This window comes from Pteronotus mesoamericanus, unplaced genomic scaffold (genome assembly GCF_021234165.1).
Source record: "Pteronotus mesoamericanus isolate MK-2021 breed Mesoamerican mustached bat unplaced genomic scaffold, CSHL_Meso_final contig_502, whole genome shotgun sequence".
Classification (NCBI taxonomy): domain Eukaryota; kingdom Metazoa; phylum Chordata; class Mammalia; order Chiroptera; family Mormoopidae; genus Pteronotus; species Pteronotus mesoamericanus.
The window spans coordinates 6,543,488-6,571,305 of record NW_026555187.1 but is presented as its reverse complement, the minus strand read 5'-3'; the positions used below and the strand labels follow the sequence as shown (position 1 = coordinate 6,571,305).

General features: G+C 40.7%; 1 protein-coding gene across 1 annotated transcript in view; it reads right to left on the bottom strand.

The window, feature by feature from the left end:
• Positions 1-523: 523 nt before the first annotated feature.
• The window catches only part of ADAM28 (ADAM metallopeptidase domain 28), a 45,143-nt gene continuing 17,848 nt past the window's right edge, over positions 524-27,818 (bottom strand). The window contains exons 7-20 of the mRNA XM_054578793.1: positions 27,649-27,720; positions 26,725-26,796; positions 21,587-21,756; positions 18,281-18,365; positions 16,929-17,059; positions 15,741-15,918; positions 14,321-14,410; positions 11,901-12,096; positions 5,279-5,381; positions 3,065-3,245; positions 2,339-2,419; positions 1,946-2,024; positions 850-929; positions 524-662 (exon numbers count right to left, since the gene is read on the bottom strand). Of these exons, the coding sequence (XP_054434768.1) occupies positions 853-929; positions 1,946-2,024; positions 2,339-2,419; positions 3,065-3,245; positions 5,279-5,381; positions 11,901-12,096; positions 14,321-14,410; positions 15,741-15,918; positions 16,929-17,059; positions 18,281-18,365; positions 21,587-21,756; positions 26,725-26,796; positions 27,649-27,720 (1,515 nt within the window). The 3' untranslated portion in view covers positions 524-662; positions 850-852. The remainder of the gene's footprint in view (positions 663-849; positions 930-1,945; positions 2,025-2,338; positions 2,420-3,064; positions 3,246-5,278; positions 5,382-11,900; positions 12,097-14,320; positions 14,411-15,740; positions 15,919-16,928; positions 17,060-18,280; positions 18,366-21,586; positions 21,757-26,724; positions 26,797-27,648; positions 27,721-27,818) is intronic.

Here is a 27,818-nt window from a genome sequence, read left to right as displayed (position 1 = left end):
GGCCCTTGGAGAAGCAGCCTGGGAAGATGGACTCTTTAGATATCACTTCTCTGTGGTCGGTTTCGAGGGCTTGCAGTGAGAAAACAACTGTCGGGGGTAGTAAATCTCATTTCCCCTGGCCTCCTGCTGCAGGAGAGCCCTGGCTTCAGTCTGGAGCCCTCCAGGACCAGTTCCAATTGCTGCAGGTGCGCTGACAATGCCGTGTGTGCCAGACGAAGCTGGCGAGCAGCCAGAGAGGCAAAGTTGATAGTCTGCCCTTTTAGCCTCTCACACAGCTGCCAGGTGATTTCCTTTCCAAGCCAACCACACAGGAAGCCTGCCAACCAAGCCACCCACCCTCTGTCTCCAGGAGTCTTCGCGTTTCCTTAAGTTCTTCTGGAACCCAAGAGAGAGGCAGCTGTACCCTGTCAGCAATTTGCTGGAAATCACTGGATTTATTTTTGTAATGTAAACAAGAGAAACATGGCTTCTTTTCTTATTACATTTCCTTAGAATCAGACCATTGCTCCTCCTTGCTGCCCTCTTTGTGCTTTAAGGAGAAAGCAGAGGGTTGCCCGAACAGCCCCCGTGCAGTTCGCTGTGAGACGCTGTTGCATGAAGCCCCACACGTTGTTGTCGGGAGCGCACTTGGAGGCCACCTGAGTAAGTTAGAGATTCACCATCTGAAGAAAAATTAGAAGACTCGGATCAGTGTAGTCTCTACTGTGACATTACCTCGCGGGGCAACAGAATGAAAGGCGCCTGCGTCAGTGCAAATGGTTATGTCTGGCAAATAAGCATATAAAAAACTCAACATGATTTATTATTAGCGATGGCAGATTAAAACAATAATAAAATACCACTACCCACCTGTTAGAATAGCCAAAATCCAGAACACCAACAGCAGCGAGCGCTGGCCAGTGCCAGGGCCAGGTAGACCCACCCGGGAGCTGCTGTGTCAGACGCGAGGCCGGGAAAGTCAAGAGAAAGTGTAGGGGAGGGGCGCAGGAGAGAACAAGAAAGAGGGTAAATGAAGTAACTCATAAATAAAAGACGTTATGTGGGGGTGGACAACAGACAGGGATAAATGCAGAGACGGTCTCTCTGGCTTTGCCAATTACTAGCTTTTTATACTTAATAAATAAATTGAACTCTATGGGCATCTTTAACTTTTCTCATCTATGAAAAACAGTCAATTTCCAGCTTGTCAATTTCCAAAGAGGGTGTTCTAAGAAATGTACAAAGGTGGTATGGGAGTATAAAGAGTACAAGAGAACAGAAAAGAGATGTCCCTGGTTGACAAAGGGGAAATCTGTGTGAAACATTTCATACAAGACAGGTAAAGCAAATGCTACCGAGAAGTATTAGAAAGGATGATGTCTGTAATAATTGGAAAATGAATGCCTGGGAGACTGGAAAGAATAGAAGGTAAGGGTGAAGGCAGAAAAGGAGTGAATAATTTTAAAACTCAACTCTGGAACAAAGGAGGGAAAAAGAAACTATGGCCTTGAAGTCATAGTCCCATCGGCAGCAAATAATGACTTGTGGAAAACTGATGTGGAAAATAGGGTTTAAATGTTGTTAGAGAGCCCTGCCCAGTGTGGCTTAGTGGGTTGGGTGTTGTTCCATGAAGCAAAAGGTTGCTGGTTCAATTCCCAGCCAGAGCACAGGCCTGGGTTGCAGGTTCGGTCCCAGGTCGGCACACATGTTGAGAGGCAACCAATCGACGTTTCTTACATCCATGTTTCTCTCTCTTTCTCCCTCCCTTCCCTTCTCTCTAAAAATAAAAGAAATCTTTTTTTTTAAAGGCTGTTAAAGAGACTTTGAAGATAAATATTTTGGATTCAGTATCTACAGGACAAGAATTCCAAGAAGGGAGGAAAGAGGCAATGGGATCTTTTGTTACACGAAAGAAAAGGTTGGAAAAGGAGAGCAATCTCTCAGGGAGACACGAAATGTTACCTACAGAAGACCACGGAGGAGCTCCCGCAGAAAGGAGGGGCCCAGTCCTCTTCACACTGACACCGGAGCTCGTGGTCACACACCTGGGGGACCAATGATCCTGTCAGTTTCCACATTAGACAGGCCACTGAGTCGAGGCCCTACCCATCCACCGCAATTCCATTCTGAAAACAGAATGATCCCTGTTCTGCGTCTTTCCACTATCTACATAACATGCAAATCAATGATAGGAACTTCACATATATTAAGTTCTTAGAAGAACTTTTTCTTTCAAATACGCTACTGAGGGGCTAGACAAACGTAATCATTTCACCCTGAAACATTCTTTTACATGATCAAAACTGACCTAAAATTACATAAGATTCAGAAAGCTTGGGGAAACATTTTCAAAACTTACAGCATGTCCTTCGCATTTAGATGAGCAATTGGTTGATTTGTAAGCTCTCTCAACATCCACACATTCTGCTTTAATGCAAACCTGAAAATTATGGGAAAAATATGACGTGACACTAAGATCCAAAGGTGTCAGCTCTGCAAATGTTTGTCTGTTTGGAATTTGGTTTTATATTATTAGCCATTATTTCCAATATGAAACTTACCTTTTTATGAGGGAAATCACAGCATTCTATTGAAAATAGGAGGGTGGGATCTAGATAATTTTTATAATAACATATTTACAAAGTCCTCTTAAAGATTTCCTTACTTCATTCAAAATGTTTGTGCTTCACACATCAGCAGTCAGTGCAGATGGTACAAGCTACCCATTCCAACCAAAGATATTATGAAAAACATGTTAATATCACATCTTCTGTAGCATTAAAAGTGGTCATTTATATAAAAATAAATAGTATTGTTAATCTCTTTATTATTATCAGAGTGACTAGCACCATTGAAAACCTACCAATTTGAGGACAATAAAATTTACCTAAGTTTAGCAACCTAATACTAAGCATGTAATAGGTACTTATTAAATAACACGGAAGGATAAATGCAGGCAGACATAAATGAATGTCATGAGCATTGCTTTGAAGACTGCTCCTATGAAACACAAAGAGGCCTTGAAAACAAAACAAAAAACAAAAACTAAAAAAACATTTGAGTAAGAATCACAATTTCAACTTACCTTCTTATCTCCGCACTTGGTTCCGTTGGCCACCATGCCTACTTCTTGACTCTTGTCTTCAGGATTGAATATTTTACACGTCAAAAAAGTCACTACATGTCCTTTCAGGTACAAATTATTTGACCCACCTTGACAGAACAACTTCCCGCACATGATGTCACTGAGGAAAAGCCAAAATTTGCTGCAGTTGAAATACCAGGATCCAAGTCGCAATTTTATACAAATGTTGGTAGCTACCTGGCTATCAATAGTTAACTAATGGTTTTTCTCCCTCGAGCACAGACTCCTGGTTCTTTATATCAATTTCCCCCTATTCTTCAGTAACAGAACCACTGAATATGGAAAAAGCACATTGTTGCTGTAGCAACAACACAAAAACACCTTTCCCAGATTCCCATGCACCTAATTTTGGCCAATTGCCTAAGTTTTGGCCAATGGGAAGGAAACAGAGTCTTAAGTACAATACAAATTCTTGAAGGTGCCCTTCCTTGTTTTTTGGTGTTTCCTTTTTGCTTATTGGAAAGTGACAGCTGGTGCTAGAGGAGCCAACACAGACCAAGAGAAACACTTGGAAAGGGAGGTCATATGTGTGCTGGAGCAAGAAAACATTAGAAGAATGGGGTTCTAACATAAAGGAGGGTGCCTAGGAAATCAATTTCTATCTTATTTCAGCTAATGTTCCTTATTTATTTTCATGAATTGCAGCAGAATAATTCTCTCCACTATGGTTGGGGCAATATAAAGCTGAACCTTGGCTGATGCTCCACGGCATCATGCGGCGTTACTGAAAGAACTGTCCCCCTGCAAACGCAGGGGGAAACTGCTCAGTGCTCAGTAAAGCCATTCATTTACCACCAAGGAGAGTCAAGTCAATGCCAATAAAATTGCAGTCCATTGCTTTATGTGGAATTCAGAAGATGCTTGTGGAAAGGATTCTGGGGGCAGATACAACCAGATTCTTCTGATGTCTTTAGTGGTTGTCAAAAAATATGATTGAGGAGTAGAGAAAGCTGTCATTCTCTCCAAACCTGAGAGGGTGTTCTCTTGAATCGTTTCGGGGAAGGTTCTAGGGTACAGGGAATTCCAGGCTTACTCTCCCCTCCAGACAGTCACTATGAAGAAGTGACTAGAAAGGCAGCCTGTGGGGAGGGTGAGAAGCTTGTGCCTCTAATTATAGAAGTTCTTCTGGGGCCATACAGATAGCGACAGGGGACAGTGGCGTGCGTGCCTGCGGCAGAAGGGAAAGGGATGGCCCTGCTCTCTTTCCCCCCTTCTGCCCCTCCTACTACATATTGCTCTCCTTTCCCCCCAAATATTCTCTTTTACATATTTTCCCCCTTTGAGTCTCCCCTGATTTTTTTAAAAGGAGAAAGCACAGAATATGGTGGCCCATTCTTTAGGCCCAACTGTCCCAAGAGATGGCTCCATGGCCAAAATGCAGTTTGTTTGGAAAAACTAATATATGCATATAATATCAATCATCAAGAAAAATTAGTGTTTAATAGACAAATTTTGAGAAATGCTGATTTTGTTTAACCTTTTGTTGTGCATTAATTTAAATGTGTAAAATTTGGAATAGGTACAAGGAGTTTATTATAATTTGAATTTTTAATGTCATTTTAATATTGCACAGTCAAAAAATCTTATAGAAAGATCTCAAGTTCATTGAATGTCATATTCTATAATTTTTCTAGAATATCACTATAAAAATTAAAACATTCTTTGGGTGAATTGTCAATGTTTTCTCTTACTGACTTTTTCTTTATATAATTCCATTGCACGTTTAAGTTAAATAAAACTGTATAGGCATTTTATTGGTTATTTCTCTGAGTAGGTAAACATTTGTGCCTCTAGAATCATAATCAAAGACATCAGATAGGAAGCACGGAAAATATCCTGGAAAATCAATGGACACATTTCCAACCAGGCCCATTCATTCACATTGTATGTTCCATCTCAAACATTCATTCTGTTTACTAATGATTGTACGTGGTATCATCCGAAACACCCATCAGGAAGGACTTGAACAGTGGCATCAGTTCTTATTTCTCTTATTGACTCAGTGCCTAGCTTGAAACATGGCACGTACTAGTCATTCAATGACTGTCCAGAATTCAGGTTCTCTTTAAATGGAATAAATCAGAATGCGTGGCTGGATGTGAGCAATACCCCTAGCATGTGGGGCAGGAAGCATCAAACAGTAAGACCACTTACTTTGCTTTACAGGGGATGTACGTGTCATCCACTTTGTGGCAGTACCCGTACTTTAACCCATTTTTGTTCTTGCTGTAACATGACATATCTGCAACCTCAGCTTCTGCGGCCAGGCATGATCAACAGGGACACATTTGAAAAGAAAAGAGAAAGGAAGTTCATTGCTACAGAGGATTGATGGACTATGAAACCAACAGCATAGGGAATATGGTTAATAATATTGTAATAACTATGCATGGTGCCGGCTGGGTACTTGAAATAATGGGGGATCACTGCGTAAATTATGTGACTGTCTAACCACCAGGTTATACACCTGAGACTAATACAACGTAGTGCTGAATATAAACTGTAATTGAAAAATAAAATTCAAAAAATACCATCATGAGAAATACTATTTTAACATACAGTCATGCATTGCTTAACGGCAGGGTTGCATTCTGAGAAAAGCGTAGTTAGGCAATTCCGTCATTGTGGGGACATCACAGAGAGCACTTACACAAACCCAGGTGGTAGAGTCCACCACACACCTAGGCCATGTGGTCTAGCCCGCTGCCCCGGGCTACACGTCTGTACAACATGTTACTGTGGTGAATACTGTAGGCTATTGTAAAACAATGGTAAGTATTTGTGTAGCTAAGCATAAAGAAGGTACATGTCTTATTGGACTGTTCCATTTATCATTATGTAGGGCCTTTCTTTGTTTTAAAGTCTATTTTCTTAGATAGAAGCACAGCGACCCCAGCTTTCTTTTCTTTTCCACTTGCATGAAATAAATTTTTCCATCCCTTTACTTTTAGCCTGTATGTTTCTTTCATTCTGAGGCGGGTCTCTTAGAGGCAGCATATACATAGGTCTTGTTTTCTTATCCATTCAGCTACCCTATACCTTTTGTTTGGAGCATTTAAGCCATTTACATTTAAAGTGATTATTGACAGATACATATATAGTACCATTTTATCTCACACCTGTCAGAATGGCTGTCAGCAGTAAATAAACGAACAACAAGTGCTGGCAAGGATATGGAGAAAGGGGAGTACTTTTGCACTGTTGGTGGGAATGCAGACCAGTGTAGCCACCGTGGAAAGCAGTATGGAGATACCTCAAAACATTAAAAATTGATCTACCTTTCAACCCAGGTATCCCACTTCTGGGAATATATCTGAAGGAACCTAAAACACTAGTTCAAAAGAACATAAGCACCCCATGTTCATTTCAGCATTATTTACAATCACTAAGCTATGAAAGCAGCCCAAGTGTCCATCAACAGATGAGTGGATAAAACAACTATAGGACATTTACACAATAGAATACTATTTGGCTGTAAAAAAGAAGAAAATTTTACCCTTTGTGATAGTATGGATGGACCTAGAGAACATTATGTTAAGTGAAATAAACCAGTCAGAGAAAAACAAATACCATATGCTTTCACTCATATGTGGAATCTAATGAACAAACTGAACTAACAAGGAAAATGGGGGCGGACTCACAGGTGGAGAGCAGATGACAGCTGGTCGTGGGGGAGGGGGGAGGGGGGATTGGGCAAATAGGGGGCTGAGGGATTGTGGGAGGATATAAGGGGACTAAATGGTAATGGAAAAAATACAATAAAGATCAAATTTTAAAAAAGAAAAAAGGTACGGTAATAATGCAATATAAATGACTAAAAATGGCGCGCCTGTATAGGACACTTAGCATGGATGGGGCTGGCAGGACTGGACGGGGCTCGGGCTGCAGCAGTGACTGCGCGGCGAGTGAGCGTGAAGACCCAGGGCGCGGCTGTTCGCCCCTGTAGACTTACAAACTCTGTGTGCTCAGGTGACGCTGCATTGATAAAAATAAATTTTTTCCTTCTTCAATAATGAACTAAACTTAGCTTACTGTGACTTTTTTATTTTATAAACTCTTTATTTTCTAAACTTTTCAACTATTTCATGATAACACAGCTTAAAACACAAACTATTATACAGCTGCACAGAAACTTTTTTCTTTATATCCCTATTCCAGTGCTTTTTCTCTACTAAAATCTTTTTTTTTAAACTTTTTAAATTTGGGTCAGAATCATCAATATTACCATCTCCACATCTTGTCCCACTGGCGGGGGCTCCGGGGCCACTTCGCACACGGAGCTGTCACCCCCCATGAGAACCACGCCTCCTCCTGGGACACCGCCTGCCGGAGGCGCTTCCTGAGACGGTCGTCGCCCCTTTCAGGAGTGCGTCCGTGGCGGGGTGCTCCGTTTCTCTTTCTCATCATGCATTTGCTTGTAAGCAGACGATGCACGACGAGCAGTCCCCTCCATTAATGGAAACCTTCTGGTGGTGGCAGCCGTTTTCCAACTTTTCAAGGAGCCCGTTAAATCTGCGAACACTTCTGCTAAACCCTTCACTGTGAAAGTTCCTGGGGTCTTCTTTTTCTTCTTTTACAGTTTTTTCTTGGGCCTCTTCAGCTATGCATTCCTGCTCCAGTCCCAACGATCCCTCATTAGTCAAGTCCTCAGGAACCACCTCCAGAAGCTCCCCACTGCCACCCCTACCCATCCCAGGCGAGAGTCCTTCGCCATCGCCACCACGGCCTTGATCACGGCGGCCTCCTCGTCCTTGGCAAATCCTTTCAAGTCACGGATGAACCTCCTGAGTGTCTTCAGATGCCACGAATATACTTCTTGGGAACATCACCCCCAGCCCAAGGAAGGTTCTCGATGCCCTCACACATAGTGTAGTCCTTGGCATCTTCCCAGCGTCCCCCTCGGCTGCAGCAACAGCCGGGTCGAAGGTCCTCCGCAGGCAGCCCGCCTTAAGAGCTGCACGGCCTCTTGACCGTCTGACCGAAGAGGTGGTGTCTGGAGGGAGAAACACACTGTGATGCTGGAACGAAGGTCACCACTGAGAGGAGGGTGTCCAGGGGCTTTAGTGACAATGAGCAAGACCTTGAAAGGTGTGCTAGTCTCCGAACAGCACATTTCCACGTCGCCAGCAGTGCAACTCCGGAGGGAGCCGTGGATCAGGAGCTGAGTCATCTGTCCGTGGTTTCTCATTGCTCATTGACCGAACTGTCATTATGCAGCACAGGATGTAATCCCCTTGGTCATTGTCAGAACTGGAGCCTGCGATAATGTGATATCAAGAGCACCGACTGGAGTTACAATCTTTTAAATCTATTGCTGAATAATGGCTATCTTCGTATTTGAAAACACCTGGATGGTTTACTGAATGTTGATAGGAATCTATATAACAATGAAGATTGAGACTGGAGAGCCGCTGCGTTGATGTTGACAGCCAGCAGGTGGTGAAATGCATCCTGCTGCTTCCACTGCGACAACGACATGCTGTGCTTGGTCAGACTGCTGTGTTGCCAGGAACAGCAGTGAGCATCGTATTTTACTTCTCATGTAATCTTCCTCAGATCCCCATCAGATAAGCAAGAGAATGTGGTGCTTAACAGCTCAGGTGTTAAGTGAGAATGAGCAGCTGTGTGACCTTGGACAAGTGCCGTGACCTCGCAGTTTGCTTGGCTGTAAAGTAAGAATACGCACCAACCTCACAGAGTCTTCGTGAGCATTAAATGAGTTAATATACATGAGCCAATGAGAAGAGTGGACAGTCAGTAATAAGGGACTGAGAAATATTGGCCATTGTTATCATCGTTTCCATTTTGTCACCAAGGAAATGGAGACTCACGCTGAAGTCACAGAGGGAGATGAAAAACCAGACTGCCCACCGAGTTCTAACGCTTGCACTACAGTCCCGTGGGAGATGCCCCTCTTAAACTTCAATAAATAGCATGGGTAAAATTTGAATTCAGTCTTTCAAAGCACAAAAGAGGTTAAAATAACAAAATATCTGTAAAGATATTGCACTGGTTTTAAGAAAAATAATTGAACTTACAATGATTTGTAAACTCAAACCATTTTCAATGAATTTGTGTCTCAGTGTTCAAGATGATGAAATACGTTGATTGCCATATTTGTATTATTTGTATCTTAATAACATTTCTTAGTTCCTTATTATATAAAATATCTACACTGAAAAATTGAATAATTTGGCATTAGTAATTTGTAAAAAGTGTATTTTTTTAACAAGTTTACATTCAACACTACTCTGCACCAGTTTCAGATGGACAGCAAAGCGGCTGAAAACCATGCACTCTACACAGGGTCCCGCCTTTGCCCCACGCGCCCGGCTGGCCCATGCCCTTATCTCAGTGTATTGGCTATATTCCCTAGATGGTAATCTGCATCTCGGGGGCTGTTCTGCAACTACCAATCTGCCCTGCTCAGTCCTTTCACCTTTTCACCTAGACCTTCAATTCCCCTCACCTATGACAGCTGCCAGAATGTTCTCTGTATCTATGAGTCTGTTTCTATTTTGTTTGCTAGTTTATTTTGTTCATTATATTCCACACATAGGTGAGATCATATGGTATTTGTCTTTCTCTGGCTGGCTTATTTCACTTAGCACAATACCCTCCAGGTGCATCCATGCTGGAAAGAGTATATTCTTAATCCCAAACTTCAGGGTTACTATGGCTAATATTGCAGAAAGAATCATCCATATACCTGGTATCACACTGCTTCATAAATTACTTTTTCCCAGTTAACTTGTTCTTTTCCCAGGCATTAAATATTCTACAATCTCATAGCTGTAAAAAAAAAATCATTGGATAGATACACTATAATCTATTTGACTCATCCTTATTCTTGGGCTTTGAGAAGTTTCCCGATTATCCACTATTATTTTTAAAAAATGATGGGTGAAATACTTGTATATAAATATTTCTGGGTACAACTTTTAGAAAAAGGATTACTTTTTTCATGTTGTATACAGGTGTTGACAAGAGTAGGTTTACAGTTGTAAGGTTTTTTTTTTCAATCCTCACACAAAAATCTGGGTTTTTTTCATTGATTTTAAAGAGAGAGGGAGGGAGGAGGGGGGAGAGAGAGAGACAGAGACAGAGACAGACACTGATGTGAGAGAAACATTGATTGATCGACTCCCATACAGGGACTCAAACCTGCAACCTAGGTATGTGCCCTGACTGGGAATAGAACCCTCAACCTTTTGGTGTATAAGAAAATGCTCCAAACAACTGAGCGCCTGGCCAGGGCACAGAGTTTATTCTTGTATTATTATTTATTAATTATTGAATTATTTTCCATACAAACAACTGTAAACTTACTGTTGGCCATTTTTCATACGGGTAAACTTACTGTTGGCCCATATGCATTTTTCAAAATTCTCTCTGAAAAGATCGTGCTAATTCATACTCTTACCAGTGTGTGAAACCAGACATCCTCACCAACACTAGGCAATTGTAGCCCAGCTTTGCCTACTTAACCCATGAAGAAGATTAACATGTTTTCACTCATATTCTTTACTCTGCGTTGCACTTGATGTGCTGGTGGCATCAAGCTTTACTTCTCAAATTATACCTCAGCCCACCCTTGCCTGCACACAGGCTTTTACTGAGGAATTTTTCTAGGTGCTTATCTATTTATTTCCCAGGTTTCTTTTATTTTAGGTGTAGTGTGAATCAATAATTACTGTTCTTTTCCTTAATCTTGTCTCATGTATTTTTAGGAATTATAAAATGTTTCTGGCATGTGATAACCCTACTGAAATACTTTTAGGACTATGTATTTTCCCTATTTGAAAAAAAAATTGCTTCAGCCATTTAAGTAGAAATCTGGAAGTGTAACAGGAAAGGTTGTAAAAATTTAATGTAAATACAATATACAAGATTTCCAGAAAGTCCAAAGAATTAATATTTTAACAATTGCCCTTCTAATCAAATTAGTTCAAACAATTTAAATTTTGATCAAAAATTTTTGGAGATTTTTGAGTTATGATTTCACTTTTAGTTTCTTTTTTATGATGTAATTAGAGAATATGGCCTCTAAAATTCTAGTATTAAGGACAATATGAACATTAAAGAGCATTCACTTCTCCTCATTGCTCCTCTGCATTTCCAGCATCTTCTTTTTCTTTTCTCCCCCTTTTCTTACTCTCTCTGCCCCTGTGAGCACCTTTGCACTCCTACACACACGTACACACCACGTACCTACACACATACACACAACACACACCTATACACATGCACACAGCACATGCCTACACACATGCATGTGCACACAGCACAGGCATCAGCACATGCCTACACACCCATGCACCACACAACTTCCACATATGCACACACCACACACCTACATACACACGCAGACTTCCAAGTGTTACATGTCTGAAAAAGGTCTTGGTTAGGGTCACCAGATTAAACAGTGAACCCAGTTACATTTGAATCTCAGATACACAAAAAATATTTTTTATTATGTGTTTGCCTCAAATATTGCACAAGACATACAAATATCAAAAATGATTGTTGATCTGAGATTAAAATCTCCCTGGGCCATTCTTATTTTTACTTGCTAAATCTAGCCAACCCAAATTGACCTTCAGCACTAAGATGCAGTGGCACAGTTTCAAAGAAAGAAGAGTGGGAAAGAAGGCTACTTTGGCCATGATTCAACACTGTCACTTGGAATAAAGTGTTGTTTTCTGTTTTGTTTTGTCTTTGGCACGTGCGTGGGGAGAGGCAGGCATGCCGGCCGCGCCGGGGCGAGCCCTCCTACCTGGCCCCCAGAGCTCGGTGCATTGCCCGTGCAGCGTGGGGCACAGGCCCTGGAGGCAGTAGCCCTTCCCGTTCTGGCAAGGGAAGCCGTTGACTTGGAATCGGTCATCAGGGCAAAGAGCAGATTGGCCATCACACATTTCTGGCAAGTCACACTCGTCTTTTGCTGGTCTGCACACTCTACCGGCCTCTTTAATCTGCAGGAAAAAATGGATAGAAGGTTTTTATTCACCAGACGGACCAATTATCTCCAATTAATGCAAGTGTCATTTTCCTTCTGGCCTTTTATTGCCAAGGCAGTTACGGGCACCACTCTCTTCCAGTTTACAGTTATGCTGTATTAGCTAAGGCCACCTCCTACTGGGTCATTTCTATTGACTTTGTCCAATGCCCTCGTTCTTTAATCAATCAGTATGTCTGGCTTTGGAGTGGAAACACTATGGGAATGCCAAAGAGAAAACTGCAGACAAAAACCAAGCAACATCCGGGAAGTAAAGAAGGAAGTTATTTATCCCTTTGTGGAATGCATTTTTGTCAAGACTTTCGAAGAGATTTCCGTCTGCAACTTCAGAGATTTGCAGGTGAACTGGATCTTCCACATGAGAGAAGAGAAGCTTGGTCAGCATCAGGTCAGCGCGCTGGGAGGCTCTCAGGCAGCGCCTCTCCGAATTCTTAGTTCCTTTTATTGGGTGTTCAGATACTTCCTTTTGACTCACTTCTTTTTATTGAATAATTTATAATGAAGGAGAAATACCCAAATATTCATTTGATATATAAACTCCATTACAACCTACTATTGTGAACCTTGCTCTTATTTCCTGAGAGAAAACAGTAAAAGAATTCTTTCATTCAGATCTGAAGAGGCCCGCGCGGACACGAGACGCACCGCCTCCCCGAGCTGAAGGGAGCGGACAGGCTGTCACGTCCTCCAGACGCTTTCAATGTCTTTATGCTGGGGCCAGAATAAAATCCAAATTTTAACTAGAGCATAGGAGACCCTCCAAGTTCAACCTCTGCTGTAAAGCCAGACAAGCTTTACACACTATGCTCATACCTTTTATTCTTTGTTCTTTCCCTCAGTTTCCTTATTTGGGAAAATTTTCTCTTTCGGTCTGATTCTCTAAAATCCACTTATTACTTTACAGGCTAGTTTGAAGCCTCCCTTTCCGTGAAGGCTCCCTGGCTTCTTCCACGCTCGCGGCTGCCACTCCCTCCTGCGTGTGGCAGGGGAAGTGGCGTGGACTGGCCTGGTCGCAGATTTGGAGGATGCAGCTTTGGATCTTGGCTCTCCCAGCAGCTAAGTGAGTAACCCTTGAAAACAGATTTAATGTCTTCGAAAATCCATATTCCTATCTAATATTTAATTTAAAAGTTCATTGTGAAAATATAAGTGAAAAGATTTCCATGGAGGGTATATACCGTTATAGTATCTACTTGGGCACTCAATCATGCATTATATTTTCATCTGTTTCAGGTGCGTATACCATTGTCCCAAGCAAATAGCAAGTTCTTTGAGGTCAAAGACAGCTTTTATTTTTCCATTTCCCATAACAGCTAACAAGTAGAATTTAATAAACACTTGTTGAACGCGACTTAAGTTCTCAAATTTTCTTCCCTTTGGCCTCCTTTATTTCTTTTCTCGCCCTCTGACATTTTAAAAAAAATCTATCCCGATTCTTACCTGTAACCTATTATACAATCTACACATTTCTCCTAAAAGCAATTACTGAGCATTCGGCATTATTAGATCCTGTGCTAGGGGAGGGTTTCGGAGCCCTGCCCTTAGGGGCTACTCCAACAAAGGACACAGACACACAAACAAATAAATGAGCATTACCAAAAATGGAATATAAAACGCTGAATTTTAACTTGGAAGAAAAGTCAGAAAGTCTCAGAAAAAAATGACAGAATATTCTCATTTTATGTCTCTTTTCTATGAATTTCACCCTGAGGTCACTTCAAAGGTTAAAGACAGGGCAGCCCCAACATTATTCAAAACAAATGTTTTCCACCAAACTCATTATTAGAGGGATTTATAACTAATTCTGAGATTTGCTCCACGAAGGCCACATAGCATCTCAAGAAGCAGGAGGTGAGAGTGAACAGTATTGCCTTTGGAGCCTGTCAACATGGAGTTTGTTTGCCATTTAGTGATCCCATTATTTTGCATATTTTCTGTTCTGAGCCTCTTTCACCTTGAAAGCAAAATGAAATCATAACATCTACCTCAAAAGGGTGTTGGAGAATCTAGTAGCCCATGCTTGTCACGCACTCGGTGAGGACTTGACACACAGTAGGCAGCATTATTTTAGAGACAGAAAAATGTTGCTTTGTCTATTTCATGGATCACAAGCCCTGAGATTTTAACGTGGAAAAAATAAAGGGCATCACAGTTATGAAGACAGAATACCAGACTCTCACCTGGCAGCCTTCACAGCACTCCCCAGAGGCACACAGAAAGCCGGCCTTGATTTTACATGTGTTAGCATCACAGCAAACGTCGGTGCATTCCTAAGAAATTCCAGAGACAATTGCAAGTGCTGAATTACTTTTTGGTCTCATTTTAGCACAAGTCATAATATAATTTATTTATCACTCATACCTCATGTTGGTATAGTCTGAAAATAATTTTCAAGAAAATAAAAAAAAAGATTAATGTTAGAAAAACTAAGATTTTAGAGCCATCAAGTGTGCGATATTTTTCTGAGTTCTACTTACATTTTAGAAAAGTGTGAATGTCTTTCTTAGTTCACCCAGTTTTCCATAATAATACTGAAAATATGAGAGCAAACAGAAAGACAAAGGACAGGCTTAAAAAAATAAAATTTATCTAAAGGACATAGTTAGTTCAACTGATCAGTATTGTACCTATTCAGCAGTAAATTGACTCTCTGGAACATGAAACCAAAAATCAAAAAAAAAATAGATTTTTAATTAAATTTTGACATTGATTTCAACTCTGCATAAAGCAATGTATTTTGTTCTCCTTGCTTTGTGTGTGTGTGTGTGTGTGTGTGTGTGTGTGTGTGTGTGTGTAAGAAATCAGACCCCCTTCTGGTTGTAGGTGTTCAGATTCCCAAGGGAATGATATATTTTTGAATGACAATGTTTAGAGTTAAAACTCTTGCCCTTATTGCAAAAACAAACATCATCTGAGAAAGATTCCTTTTTCTGTTGGATGAATAAATTTGTAATCCTGTTTTGAAGTTCCTGAGAAGCTGGGCCCCTGAGGCCTTGACCTGTTGTTACAACCCTCGGCTGCCCTGTGAACAAGGTGGGAAGGGTAACAAGTCCTGCGTCACAAAGGGACAGACTGCGCCGGGCGAGTCTGGGACTGCGGCACCAGCGCGCCTGAACGCACAACTTGGCTCCTCCGTTTACCAGCGTGGTGACCTGGGGCAAGCGACCTCCACCCTGGGAGCACTGTCGCAGTGCTGTCTCTAAAGTTACTGTGCAAGAAGGAGGACTTCTGACAGGAAGGGCAGGATGAGGTCATACATCTCGGGTGGATGAGTGGTGCTTAAAAAACTGGATACGGGAAAGGGACCCCAAGAAGGCCTTTTAAGCGGTGCAGGGTTCGTTGTTGGAAAGCCTGGCCTGACAAGGATTTACAAACGAATGTATATAAAAACAGCAAGAAAAATGCAATTTTATAGGATACCACACTATACAGTTTTTTAAATTATGGCTCAAAAACATTTTATGTTTAGTTCTATGTATTGAGGTGACATCAATTAATAAAATTATATATATTTTCAGTGTACAAACACTATAGTCTAACAGTTTGTCTTTTTTGAGTTGCAAAACCAACGGGGCTTTTTTAGGAAGGACTCGGTCATACCTCGGAAGTCCCGCAGTCACAGTCCTCTTCCATTTCCACCAGCTGGTTCCCGCAGAGCGGCGTGGATATGACGTCGGTAGGCAGCGGAACGTTGAAGAGGCAATCTGATAATTTATCTTCGAAAAACTTGGCGTAGCTGACACGGCTGCAGGAACTGAAATCCGTGGGTATGTTGATGCTGTGAAGGGAAGGGGAGGAGGAGGGAGGGGAGGGGAGGAAAAAGAGAGTGCAGTCAGGCCCAGCACCGAGGGGACACGGGGGATGATGCCCCAAAAACCTGCCCCGAAAGGTCGAATCAAACCCACTGATCGACTGCTAAATCATGAACTCACTCATGTGCCTGAATTAGACCACCGAGAGGAACCAACACTTCTAAATGAGCCAATATGGTCATGTCTCAAAGTATAGCATCCAGGCGGCTATTTAAAAAAAAGGGCTTCCGACTTACCTAGATAATCTTATTCAGCCTTGGGCTATTTTGATTGTAAAGTCGTAAAGGTAGTACAGTTATACTTATTTACATGTCTAGGAATTCACTTCCCTTCAGAGGAATTTCTATTGACAGAATTTCTTCATTCCACAAATAAAGCTGAGGGTTAAAAATGCACTAATATCTGGAAGAGGTAATATCAAACAATGCAGCTGTTGCACAGCCATATGCTATTTTGTGGAAGGGAGACTACCCCTAGGTTGAGCAAGCTGAGAAGGAAATTGAAAAGAGGAAATGGATGTGGAAAAGGCATTGTGGAATTTTTTAAGATAAAATTCCCTGGCAAGTTTGCCTAAGGCATGGCAGAATTGGGCCACCTTTTTTCACAGATTCCCTCTTCATACTCCTGTGAGAACTTTCTTCTTTAGGTTTTTCTCCTTGAACTTTTTCCTTATCACCACCTAATATGAACTTATTGAAAAATTGATGAATGCTAATGATTTTCTGTAGATGAGGATAAAATGATGAGTCAACCCAAGAGTAAAAAGACAGCATGTTTAAACTATATCTTAGCTAATGAAAAAGTGTCAACATAGAGATGAGGGATGAGGTGGTTTGGTAGATATAGATACACGTTCATGACTATGCTATTTAATCATTTAAAAGCTTGACCGTGTTGTGGAAGATGATATAAAAGAGTAGCACAGCCCAGAAAGAGCCCAAACCAGGGGAAATAGCTTCTTCCCAGAAAGACTTGCCTTAGTGCTTCTTCCATCACACACACTGTTTCTGGGCACTTGCAAAGGTAGGAGTCATGGAACATTCCAAAGTTATGGCCCATTTCATGGGCCATCGTTCCTGCAACACTAAGTGCGTTGTTACTGTGGTCCTACGGGTGAGAACAGAACAACATATCTGGTTCACAAACTGATCACTCGGGGTATAATTAAATATTGTTTGCTGTAGCCAAGTGGAGTACAGGAACTGATTTTAGCTTCAGCCTACTCACCCTAGCCACCATCTGTCCCCACTCCTCTCTCTCCACACATACACCCACAAAACTTCAGTACTGAATGCCCATAACAGAACATATTACCTTCTCTTTGTTCTTGTGAATGGAAAATACTTTAATGAGAAAAATTTTTGTGCTCTTCTACCATGAGAGAGAGTGGCCAAACTTCAACAATGATAGGAAATCAGAAACATTTTTAAAATAATCTACCTCCCTTTCCAGTTCTCTTTTTAGTATCTTCTAGTTCAATTGGAGGGGGTCTGTCAATCAGAGGGCTCTGATATGTTTAGCTGATGGAACTTTTAAAGTGTTTGTTAACCTAGAAGTTTCATACATAGGCATTTTTTTCAACTCTATTACTGCCAAGGCTAGACATTGGTCGATTCCAGACTTGCCCCATCGCATGAAGTCCAGCCCGTGGCCAACTTCATTGTCAGGTCACATCTAGTTTGTCCTGGGGGCTCCGAGCTACCCAGGGGAAGCCCAATAACGGTAGAAAATCCTCGCTGGCCATGATTTCCCAGTGGGGAGGCAATCTGCCAATAACACCCATCCTCAGAAACCTGATTCCCTTGTCTACTTCATTTCTAGAAAGCAAATAAAGAGATTCGTAAGGCACAGCGCAAAACTGGCAAACAAGGAACACCTGTGCCATGTGAGATGCATGCCACCCATTCACAATATTGTTTCATCATGTTGAAATAAATTTGGTAAACTTTGTTTTCTAGTAAGATGGAGCTCTCCAAATGGAGACAAAAACAAACAAAACAAATTAAGAAAAGTGGAAATGTATTTAGGGACTTTTGAGATTGTCTTGATATTCTTTAAAATTTAGGGTAGCTTCATTTAAATAATTATTTTCATAACTTCAATGTTTCACCCCCTGGCATGACCTCTATAAACAAGATAATACTTTATTATTGTGTTGGGCTTCTCACTGGTTGTGCAAGATTGATGCAATGTTTGAATTTCAATCAATGTTAATCCACCACATCATCTAACTGAAGGAGAGAAACCAAACTATCTTCTCAACAGATTGAGAAAACAGAGCTTTTGACAAGCTGAAACATAAAGCCAATTGCTTATCTTCCAACAAACCTGAACAATGCCAACAGAGTGATAAGGAGAGCACATTGTAGACATGAAAGCAAGGCCCACAGTCGTTCCAGAAAAATCTGTTGTCCTGCAAGAAAGAGACTGATATGACAACTCATGATTCTAAGCTTTACTTTATAGACAGTTCATCCACAATTCTAAATGGTTAGCAGAGACACTCACATTGTGAATCATCATTTGTAAATATTTCCTTCAGTTTTTTAAATTTGATAAGGCACATTTTCTTATACAATGGTTGTCATATCACCTAAATCCAAGCACCTGAATATAATCACTTTTAATATTTTATATCCATCATTCATAGCTGCTATATTTTCATTGTCAAATTCATCTCTTGTCAGAAAATCAAAGTTTGTTTTTTTTTTTTTGTCCCAATAAATGTTTTTCTTTATGTACAAGGTCTGTCCAGAAAGTATCCATCTGTGTAATGTGAAAAATAAAGACATTTATTGAAGGAGGTACAAGATACAAGAAACTTTGTACATAGGACAATGATACCTCAGTCCCCTTCAAAGTAGGCTCCTTGGGACCTCACACAATTCTAATCACCGTCAGCTTCCCTGTCATATTTTCTTGAATCTCATCAACAGTCTGAAATCTCTTCCCTTTCAAAAGTGATTTTAGTTTTGGGAAAAGCCAGAAGTCACAGGGCACCAAATCTTTGCTGTATGGGGCCTGAGTCACCTGGGGGATTTGATGTTTTGACAAAAAACTCTGTACAAGATGTGATGCATGAGTGAGCGTTTTGTCATGATGAAACTGCCAGTCACCAGTTGCTCATAGCTGCAGCCTTCTGAATCATCGAAATAGATTCCACAGAGGAATGTTCAAGCTTAATGCTAAATTTGATGCAGATTCATTGCTCTACTCACTTGGTAATTTTGAATGCGAAGTCCATACAATACACATGCTCAGTCAACAGCATCTACCACCCCCACTGATTAGCACAGTGAAGTCATCATTGTTCACACATGCGTATTCCAGTCCACTCTCCTTGGCTGCCAGGTCACATCGATATTGCACAAATCGTTCTTGTTATATTAACAATGGTTGGACCTTTTCTAGACAGAGTATCTATCTATTTATCTATCTATCTCCACACATACAACCATATATATCTTATTTTGATATTAGTTTTGTTACATGTTATTTACTTTTATTTTCCTTCAGCACTGTTTTAGGAATAGTAGTATTTGGAGTTTGGGCCTATTCTGAAAGAATTTGTGTTAATGAACCCTTTATGTTATTGAAATATTTGTCCCATTGAAGAGGGATTTGAACCACTTGCATTTATTTACAGAGATAATATATTTGGTTTCTAATAATCCTAATCTTTTTTTTTTGGTTCTGTATCATTTTGGTTTTGCTTTCCATTTGTAATGATTCCATGTTCCTTCTTTGTTATATATCTGTTCAAGACTCTGGCCCTGATTTGTCTCTAGAAATTTGCAAAATATACATCATTTTAAAAATTCACTTGGTTGATGCATTTACATAAAAAATTGAACCTGTATTTTCCTATTATCAACATCAAGAATGGAGAATACTAATTTTTCCATTCAAATGAGGAAATTAGAGAACTTCCTCCTACTTTACATTCCCTGTGGAGTTTTCAGATATTTATTATTTTGAAATGATATTTTGCATCATACATGATACTTTAAAGATTTATAACATTTTAATATTTTTTTAAAATTATATTGTAAAATTACTTATACTTAACCCTACATTTGTTCGGGTTCAATTCTCACTACTAGCTCATTTATAAAAATAAAATCTTTCCCCATTATGGAGTTATCTAGTGGTTCCTCTTTTTAGTGAACAGAATACAAGATTTTCACCTGGTATAGTTATCTTTGTTAATTTGTCAAGTAAATGGTAAAACTTTCCATTTACAAGTGAATGGACAATTATTTCTTTCCATCATATATTTTTAGTGCTTATATTGTTTATTTTGCTCTGCTCAAGAAATTTACCCTTGAAATTGGTTTTCCATTTTTTTATCTATACAGCTGACGTCCTGTCTACAATTTGTACCCCTCTACCTGACTACTTCAGATACAGGAGCACATGACAATCTGAGCGTGGCGCTGGAGCCAGCCTGTAAGAGCTGGGTCCCCTTACTGCTTCCCAGCATGAGATCTTGAAAAACCGTGAACTTTCCAAAAATAATCTCTTTCTTTTGGTGGGCCCCTGAGTCTGGAACTCACTTTTCCAAACGAAGGAACTATGGTGGCTCTTCTTCAAAGATAACCCCCATGAGCCAGCTTTGCAGTATTTGCATACTGTGCAGTGCCTATGAATCTGGATAGGTCTGTGACTTTCTCTTGACCAACAGAACAAACCAGCAGTGACACTGTGATTTCTGAAAGTGTTTCATAACGAAGCCTTGAAGCTTTCCCTGGGCCTCTTAGAATGCTTCTTTGGGGGAAAGCTAGTCACCTTCTAAGACGTCCAAAACCCTGAGGCTGTCATGTTGAAAGCAGTGCACACTGGTCACATGAAAAGCTGCATATGCAGAAAGGTGACCAACCAGCCCCTTCTCCAGCTGCACAAGGCAAGTCACCAGCCGTATAAGTGAAGCAGACAGCGTAAGTCAGAAGGTTGTGATTAATGCCATAGTAGGTAACGAGCAAAGGATATTAATTCTGACAAGGTCTAGTCTGCTATTTCCCATGACACCCACAATTTTCTTAGGAAGCGAAACTCAGAATTTTAAGTCATCTCTTGCCGCCTCCTTCTGTTTGATATAGCTGCAAGCTACCAGGCCAAACCTTCTTGATTTCGAGGCATATGCTCTGTACTTCTTGTATGGTTTAGAGCACTTAGATTTATTTCCCCTGTTTTTTTATTTAGTCATTTCAGGAGGATGGTAAAGGTGTGCAATCAGAATATAATATTCAATTTCTCTTCTATCCCAGAAGTTTGTCCTGACTAGTGCTTAAAGCTAATCATTATTTTTAAATGTTAAATCTAAATCCCTCTTGCCATTCCCTAAACTGGTCCTTTCTTTTCTGTGCACCCATATCAAAACAGACAAGCTTATGAATCACTCCTAAATCAGTAACTTCTCTTTAAAAATGAAGAGCATATTCAACATAAGGTTCAAATAAATACTTCTTAAACTTTTAACGTTCCATGTGTAAACCACTTCCTCTTACCCTGTACCCTGAGGCACGACTTGCTTTGCCCAGGCTCAGAGAAGCTTTAAGCTAAAAACCCCCTAATGTACAAAAAGGAAAGTCTATACATATGTCATAATGTGCAAACAGGGAACTATGTACATACGTGATCAACTGAGCGATATCATGACGCTTCCTTCTTGGGAGGACGCTCCCTCTCCATTTAGAAAAGTTATCCAAGGTGAAGCTTGCATTTGGGGTTATCTTTATCTTGTCCTTGTCACTCCAGACCTCCATTCCCACTAAGGCCACGTGAGTGTTGAGCTTTTTATAAACCTGTCCACACAGAATAAATGGCAAAGCATCGACTTACAATGGTGATATTATCATTTAATAGTCTCAATGTACTTTAGATTTTCAAACTTATTTATAACACCATCGTAAAATCTTTCTTTCCAAACACACTTGTGAAATGGAAGCTACCATCTCTTTCTTGCAGGTGCAAGCATCCCTATTCTGCAGCAAAAGAAGCCCTTAGATATTTCAGCTTTGTAAATTTCCTTTTTGGGGGGAAAAAGGGCCTATTGAGACAAACTTTTTCTGCCTGCAACCTCAAGAAATATAATTTTATATTAGTAGATCATTACTATTACTTCATGTTAAGTATATTTACTCAAATGCTTTGTAATGTTCTGAGAGTCATAATATTTCAGAATTCAGCAAGGATGACTTGGTGTTGGTTTGGACATTGGAAAAGAAACATGCTAGGTGAAAAAGTCCGACATCTGGATATCACAATGAAGTAAGTGGTCCTTGAATTCTTACCTGTGGACTAAACCAAATATTCTATAATGAACAAAGAATAACCTTTGGAAAAAAGTTAAGCTTATGAGACAATATGCTAACTCTAAAAATAAAAGCTTAAATAGCTACTATGGTTTATAAAACTATAGTGTTAGTCAAAAGGTGCAAATTTCCAGTTTTACTATGAATAAGTTCTGGGGAATCAAATGCACAGCATTGTATATAATACTACTACTATATTATATAATGAAATGTACTTGAAAATTGCTAAGAGAGCAGATCTTAAATGCTTTCCCCACAAGAAAGAAATGGTAATTATTTGATGTGATGGAGGTGTTAGCTAGCCCATGACAGTGATCATTTTGCGGTATATAAGTGTATCGAAGCAACACTTTGAACACTTTAAACTTGCACAAAGTTATATGCCAATTATATCTCAATAAAGCTGAAAATACTTTCACAGTGACAAGCTTTCTCATGAGGCAACATTCTGCTGAGAAACCCAAACAAATTGTTTTTTTAATTAGTTTGGAAAATAATAAAAGCTTTGAGGAATGCAATTATCACCAAAAGAGAAGTAAAAATCTAACAAGATTAAAATCCTCCCCTTTATTATTCCCTTAACTTCCTCATTCCTTTCTCGTTTTCTTTTACTCACCTGACTCAGCTCTGATCCTGGTTAAACTCACTGCACTCTGCCTGCCTACTGTCTGTGCTTCACCAATGCCTGCGACACGGCAGGGGTGGGGGTGGGAGTGGCGGGGTCAGCTATGCTGACCGTTTCACTTCGAAGCCACGGCCACTAACCTCAGGTGGGCTTTTCCACTCCCCAGAAGTCTGCTGCATTTCCAAAGTTCACTCATTCTCTGCACATTTTTTTCATACCCACTCTTCTGTCTTAGAAATCCTGACACTTTCTTGGGTGTCCAACCTGCGGCCCACATGCCACGTGCGGCCCAGAATGGCAATGAATGTGGCCCAACACAAAATTGTAAATTTACTTAAAACATTATGAGATTTGTGTGTGTGTGTGATTACGTGTCACAATGTATTTAATGTATAGCCCAAGACAACACTTCTTCCAGTATGGCACAGGGACGCCCAAAGTTTGGACACCGCTAAATCCTCACTTTAAAAGGATGCCCCTGCTCCCAAATTCACTGAGCATGTATAGAAGCAACCAGCAGAGAACTGCCTGGAGCTCCTACCACCCATCTGCCCACAGGCCTGCACCTGTTCAAACAACCTGGGCCTCCCCCTTCTCAGGATCTGCAGACTCAGGAACCTCTGTGAGCCCAAGGGCAACTTCTTTAATCAAGCACCAGATCTCCTCTCTCTCTCCCGATCAAAGAGATTATCCCAGCAATTCTTCCTTCTTCTGGTGCTGTCAATGCTTAGCCTTCTACGGGCTTGTTCTCGCTGGCAGCAAAGGATGACGCTTGTAGTGGGGGTGGGGGATAGGAAGACAATTTCTCTTTATAACCCCTCCCCCTCTGCTTCTGCTCCATTTTTCTGCTCCCCTGTATAGTGAAACTTCTGGGAAGAATTTTCCATACTTGCTGTCTCTGACAGCACTTCCCTCGTTCCCCCGGACTCACTCTCATTGTGCATTTACTTTCATGATCCACAGAAACTTGTGCCAGTAGGGTGACCAATAACCTCTACTCTGTTCAATCCAGTGGCCGATCCTCAGTGCTCTGAGCATCTAGAATCTTTGATTATTTTTCCTGTGATAGATTTTTGCTTCGAGTAGCTTCCAGAACAACTCTCTCCCAAGACAAGGAGGTTTCTCTCCTACCTCCTTGTCTGCTCCTACTCAGTGCCTGTCTTTTTCCTCCACTCTGATCTCTCCACCAAGAGGTGCTTCAAGGATCTGCCTTGGAGTCTCTTTTCTACGTAACTACACCCACTCCCTTGGTGAGCTTGTACCAGGGTAGGAAAACTTTTCTTGTAAAGGTCCTGATAGAAAATACCTGAAGATTTGAGGCCCCGTAGTCTGGGTCGCAACTACGCGCCACCTCCGGTGTTGTATCGGCACAGCAGCCACGGACAGCGTGGGGACACACGAAGGGAGCTGGGTTTCACTGAAACTTTACTTTGTGAAAAAGCTGCAGGCTGGGTTGGCACACAGGCTACAGCTTTCTCACCTATGTCTTATGCCCTCTGTATGTGCTGAAGATGAAGATTTATATCTCTACCCAGGCCTTGCCCCTGACCTCCAATCTTCTATTTCCAGCACTTCTACCTGGAAATCCTTATACAAAAAGGTTTCTTAATGTTAATGTGCCCAAAATGGAAACCCTAACCCACCCTCTGCGTCACTGTCCTCTACCGTTTTCCCTATTCCCCATTCTTCAAGTCAAAACCTTTGATGTCATTTGACTTCTCTGCCTCTCTCTCTCTCTGTCTCTCTTTCTCTGTCTCTCTCTCTCTCTCATTCCCTTCTCCCACACAGCTCACAAACCTTGTTGACTTTCTTTCGAGATTAGCTAGTCTTAATAGATCCACTATCACTGCTTTTTCTCAGACCACCATCAACTTGTGCCTGAATCATGGCCCAATTCCCCTGTCTTGTCTTGTTCTTGCCCTTGCTTTCCTTCCATTTATTTTGAACACAATGGCCAAGGTAACCTTTTAAGAATACACATCCAAACGGGCCACACCTCAGGGTCTCCAATGTCCTCACTCATAAAGAACAACCACGTCTTTACACAGGTCCACCTGGGCCTTCAGGCCTTGGCCTCGGCTGCCTGTCCAATGCCGTCCCCTCCCGCCCGGGCCCTGGTTTACTACGTGGCGCCACAGTGGCCTTCCCACTGGTGCTCAAACATGACATTCTAGCTTCTGCCCTCGGGTCTATTGCTCTGCCCTGCACCTCCCATTCCTTCCTTCAGGCCTCTGCTCAAATGTCACCTGATTGGAGGGGGCTTCCCTGGCTAACACAGCATCCGAGATGACTATCTCTTTTTCACTGTCTCTCTTGCTTTATTTTTCGTTAAAACAATTATCACTATCCTGCGTACTCTTCATTTGAGTTACTTAATAACACTTGTCTCCTAGAACAGAAATGTAAACTCCTTGAAGAAAATCATACTTGCCAGCTTTGTTCCCCACTTTATTTCTGTAAACTCTGAAAGTCCCTGGTGCAAACTAGATGTTCAATAAATACAGCCAGTTCTTGTGTTTCCTTAAGAGGAGTCACCGTGGTCTTTGTGGTGAGGAGCTGAGATTTGATCCTGGTCATTGAATCCACTTTCGTTTTCTCTCTATCCCTAGATTGGGGCTCCCCAACCCCTAGGCCACGGATGCCAGTCCGTAGCCTGTTAGGAACTAGCTGCATAGCAGGAGTTAGGCAGCCGGTGAGCAGGCGAAGCCTCACCTCTATTTACAGCTGCTCTCCATTGCTCACGGTGCTGCCTGAGCTCCGCCTCCTGTCAGATCAGCTGCGGTGTTAGATTCCCATAGAAGCGCGAACCCTACTGTGAACTGCGCTGCAAGGGGATCCAGGCTGCGCAGTCCTTATGAGAATTTGATGCCTGATGATCTGAGGTGGAGCTGAGGCAGTGGTGATAGCTCTGGGGAGCGGCTGCAAACACAGATTATCATTAGCAGAGAGGTTTGACTGCACAGAGACCATAATAAATCAATTGTTTGCAGACTCATATCAAAACCCTATCAGTGAATGGCAAGTGACAATTAAGCCGCATCTGGTGGCAGGCTATAAAGCCATCCTTGCCCACCCATGGTCTGTGGAAAAATTGTCTCCCACAAAACCAGTCCTTGGTGCCAAAGAAAGGTTGGGAACCACTGCCTTAGATGATCTGCAGGACACCACAAAGTGACCTCCCCATTTTGTCTAAGTGGGTTAACTATATGTTCAACTAACAAGAAACTGAATATTAAGATTTAAATAAAAGGGACATAAAAATCATTTTTTAAAAGATTTTGAAAATTAGATGATAAAATTATGTTTAAAGAACAGAATCAGCAATTGTGTAATCAAAATGGGCTTGAAATCTGAGTTGAAATTTTATCTCTACCTTTTCTAACTTTGTGATTTTAGACAAATTACTTTGTTTCTCAGAGTCTAATTTCTTTGCATCGCTAGATGACTAAATGTGATAATGTATCGATAGATGCTACTGTGCCACAGGTTGTCTTATTTTGTTTGTTCTTCTGTTTTCTTCCTTAGATTGGCTTTCCATGAGATTTGTTTGTCAGCATTTTCTCACTGGGCTTTGGAAAAACATAAACCATGCAAACACATTTTATATTTCCATGAGCTGTGAATAGTGTGACACATAGGTGAGGAATATCTCTGTGAGGGAACATTAGTATTTAATTAATTAGCAAAACTTGTGGTCACCCTTCTAGAGCCAGTCAGCAGTATTAGTCTTAAGAGTGTTGACTTTCTGTCTCTGCTTCACGAGTATTCATAGCAATATTCAATGATACTGCCTAGCAATGTATTAAAATCACATTTAATTAAATATATCATACCATGTTGACATAATTGACCATCTCAAACACCCTCTTTCTTATTTCTTCTGGATCTTGATTGTACCTGTTAAACTAAAAGACAACCAAAACAAAAAAATGGGCATTGATAGAAAGGAACATAATGGGAAGGTGTAAAAAGCATCTTCAGTTTATTTTATTTATCAGTTGTTATAATTCACAATCAGCTATCAAAGTTAGAGGTTAGAAACAAGTGCTTCCTTATTGAATTAAAGCACTTTAGGGGTCTAGATGATGTTTTGTCCCCTAACGAACCAGCTCAGTGTAAAGTGTGAAGGAATTATTATAAATGCAGTTCAGTTAAATAACATGATTTTCTAAACTGTACAGAATCAGTCCAAGGAATAGCTTATTCATTAAAAATTATGAAGAGTAAATGAATTTAGTAAAATAGAAGAAGTCAAACTTGAGGGCCTGAACTAATTAACTTAGTAATATTATAGCCCAGAATTTTTCCTTTGAGATCACACATGTGGTTCTCAGGTTTAGAACATTCAATATATGAAAATGCATTCTTATAAAAGAAGATAAACAATGGAAAGTACCAAAAATAAGATTCCATTCATTAGTCTTTTATATTTACCACTCCCCTATGAGTATAATCTAATTTATCAATAACACAATGAGTTAACAGAAGTCAAGATGACAAAGAAATTTAATTGGAAACTAAGTTTGGAGCCCTTCAGAGAGCAGGAAAGTCAGTGCATGCATGTCACATTGTGCCCATTTCTGAAAGGAAGAGGTCACGCCAGCCTAAGCATAGGTCCAATTTCATAGGTTCAGAACGATTGGTAAAAAAGAATAGCTCATAGTCATGACTTTTTAAAACCAATCCATATAGTTAATATCTCATCTAATAATTTAGATAAAAGGGGTTTAAAAGACACATTTATCGGATGTAATTACCTCACCATGGTCAAGGACCAAATAATATTCTATGTATTTCTTTCGTTCCCAAAACTTCCAGTCATTTAATTTCTGTAATAAATATAAAAAAAATTACTAAGACAAAATCTTTCTCTGCAAGAGTTGTTCTTTTATTAGAAATGTATGATTTTGTAGATTTGTTGTTGTCT